General features: G+C 44.7%; 1 protein-coding gene across 1 annotated transcript in view; it reads right to left on the reverse strand.

The window, feature by feature from the left end:
* T265_15834 (hypothetical protein) overlaps positions 1-2,571 on the reverse strand; it is a gene marked incomplete at both ends in the record, with an annotated part of 4,020 nt that extends 1,449 nt beyond the window's left edge. The window contains one exon of the mRNA XM_009179215.1: positions 2,460-2,571. Within this exon, the coding sequence (XP_009177479.1) occupies positions 2,460-2,571 (112 nt within the window). The remainder of the gene's footprint in view (positions 1-2,459) is intronic.
* Between the last annotated feature and the right edge of the window lie 266 nt (positions 2,572-2,837).

A 2,837-nucleotide genomic window follows, 5' to 3' on the forward strand; every position in this document is an offset into this window, starting at 1 on the left:
TTCATAAAGGAAACTACTCACAAGGTAGCTGAAACTCCTTCGACAACCCAAGACCGGTTTCGCCCTTCTTGGGGCTCATCAGGAAGTCCCTGAGCTTCCGTTCTACTTGGGACCAAATTACACGATCTTACCGAAATACACTCATTTTTCGGAGGGCACAACTGAAACCCAGCTGAATCTCTCGTTTGGGATGAGAAACGAAACCGGTCGTGGGCTGTCAAACAATTTTCAGCAACCCTATGAGTAGTGTATTACGTCTATACATGTATAGCGATACCTCGAGTATCACAACAACTGATTCATGAGGAGGCCTGTTGCATCACATCCAATCATTTAAAAACATCATAAACGAGATACTCAGCTGAATTCCAAGTAACTTCAGGATTTCAAGAGTTAAAGTTCAACCAGGACGAGTGTCGGAGAGGGAGAACGGCGGACTGACTGACGGAAAGTGCCCCTAAAGCTTCCTGTTATTATGAATTATGCGAGAGAGCAGTGGTTTTCTGGAACAATTTTCTAAACATGGACATACAGAGTACGATTGTTCATCCACCTTATCCAGCTTGACGACATGCACGAAAACAGAGGAAAGCACTACACTCACTCCTAGGCTTTCAAGTTGAGTTAGAACTGTCATTACGCAGATCATGCTTGCACGCAAACACACGCAGAGCTCCCTTGGCATGTTATCCAAATAACCCGGCTAAGAATTAGTGTGTGATCAACGAATCCTTCTGAAATGAACGAACTGTAAATTAATCATTCGGTTATTTTCAACGCAACCAGCTGTTCTACTCGTTCGCACGCTTCATCATCAACACCAGGTGTGTACCGGAACAACGTTTCCCACCTATCCGCAAAACACAAGAGGATTCATATTTGATGAATAATTCAAACGACCAATTGTTCGTCCTTAAACAAATTTAGATAACCCCATCCTCTTTACTGTGAAAATATTGTCGGATGACGCCAACTCGATTCCAGGCGTTATTAGAAATCTTGTTTCCATTTCCGGAAAGAAAAACTATCCGAACGTTTCACAGTTCAGGATTTTTCTACAAGGGATCCATTAAAATGGGTCTCCTATGATGGAAGTTGCGTTCAGATGAGGAAAAGCAATGCCCTTTAACCATATCGCTGCTTTCAAAAGGTGTATTGTGAACTGAGCTTTCAAAAGCATAATGATCGCCGAAATAACCGATAGGCTCTTGAGACCGGAATGCTGAGTGAATACATTGCCAGTCTGAAAATGACCGTTAGTATCATATCGACAGAAATGTCATATTGCGGTCTCAAAATGTAGCATAGATTAAGAGTTTAGTGTTACCAGTTTGGAAGACGCATGCGAATAATGGCTCTCAAATGCCACAGAAAGCCTGTCGCTCTGATCTCCAGCGCATCATGCAGCTGAAAACTGCATAAATTGAAGGAAATGAGAAACGCTCATTTAGAAGCTGAGGCCATTTCTGGCACCATGGTTTACTAGCCTACGTTTGCCAGGATGATCATTGAAGAGAAAGGAATATCGATTACATGGCAAAAAAGGGTCAGCCTATTCCCATTTGAGCCGGATGTATACAGGGTCTTTCATCGGTCCAACGAACCGCAAACATTTTGCGGTCACGTGGCTGTCCACGGAGATGGCATCCGTTTGGACAACCATCAGAGAGGAGAGATCGACCCTTCAGCATGGATTCACCTGGCTCTGACCAGGTCGTTATACCGCTTTCCCGATTTCTCTTGAGGCACTAAATCACCCAGTAGAAGTTTAGCTTAATTAGGATATAGCCACACAGCGTATCAAACCTGATGTCGGACTTCGTTACTTGCTTTAACTTGGTTTGCATATCAGGCCACTATCAGGTTGTTCATCCTACGTGACTGCACCATTTTAGGTATTCTGATAACCTGTTTCTATTGGCAACGTGTATTTTGAAATATAGTCTCTTGTGTCGAAGTTCGTAGTCCATTGTATTAACCATCGTAAATGTGGGTTTGCTCGTCGGGAAAAGAATTTGCCACTAACAGTACTGGGCTTCCCTGTTCCTCGAACCCCCAGGAGAATTAACGACACAAACCTGGAGTTACATTACGACCCCTCTGTACACCCGCTGGTTATGATTGGAAACTAGCCCTTGTCACCCAAGTTTTGTCCCTACCTGTTATCTATTGTATCCCCTTTTGATCACCATTAGCTCGACATCCTAAATCTAACTGCAATGATCCCGCCACGCAGATCACATGATGAAGCACACATTGTCGTAATGGTCCTTGTGCCCGAGCAATAACGCGCGCGGGTTAGTCTTTCAGTTCAGCCACCACATCCCGCATCTGGCTTTGGCAATTCAGGACGATTAAGTTCGTTTGACTGGGTTACCTAGCAAGAACTCAGCGAATACAACGGTGAAAGAGAATAGCTCGGATGGGCGAGGTTTTACTTAACAATGGGAAGTACGTACGTGCCACAGTCACTGTTGGCGTTCGCCGCACTGGTCTGTAACTGACCAGTGAGTCTTGAAGGCTATCCTGGGTATAGCCAACACGACCAAGTCCTAAAACCGCTGATGCCATGCAGAACTCTGGCAAACGTCAGATGATTGGGAGGACCCATGGGTAACGAGCAACAGCGTATTGATCACCGAAGTAACAGGGCACAAAACATTCTGCATGTACCGCTGCCCAACAGAAGCAGCCGTTAATTATCCAGAAATCAGCCTACACAAGGCCCATGAAGAGCAACCCGGCGTGAGCGACAGTCAGACATAAAAATCAACTGACAGAGCGAATCATAATCACTCAAGCGAAGAAAATTTCTGTCGAAATGACATACAGCTTGA

Source organism: Opisthorchis viverrini (assembly GCF_000715545.1).
Source record: "Opisthorchis viverrini unplaced genomic scaffold opera_v5_1233, whole genome shotgun sequence".
In the NCBI taxonomy this organism is placed as follows: domain Eukaryota; kingdom Metazoa; phylum Platyhelminthes; class Trematoda; order Opisthorchiida; family Opisthorchiidae; genus Opisthorchis; species Opisthorchis viverrini.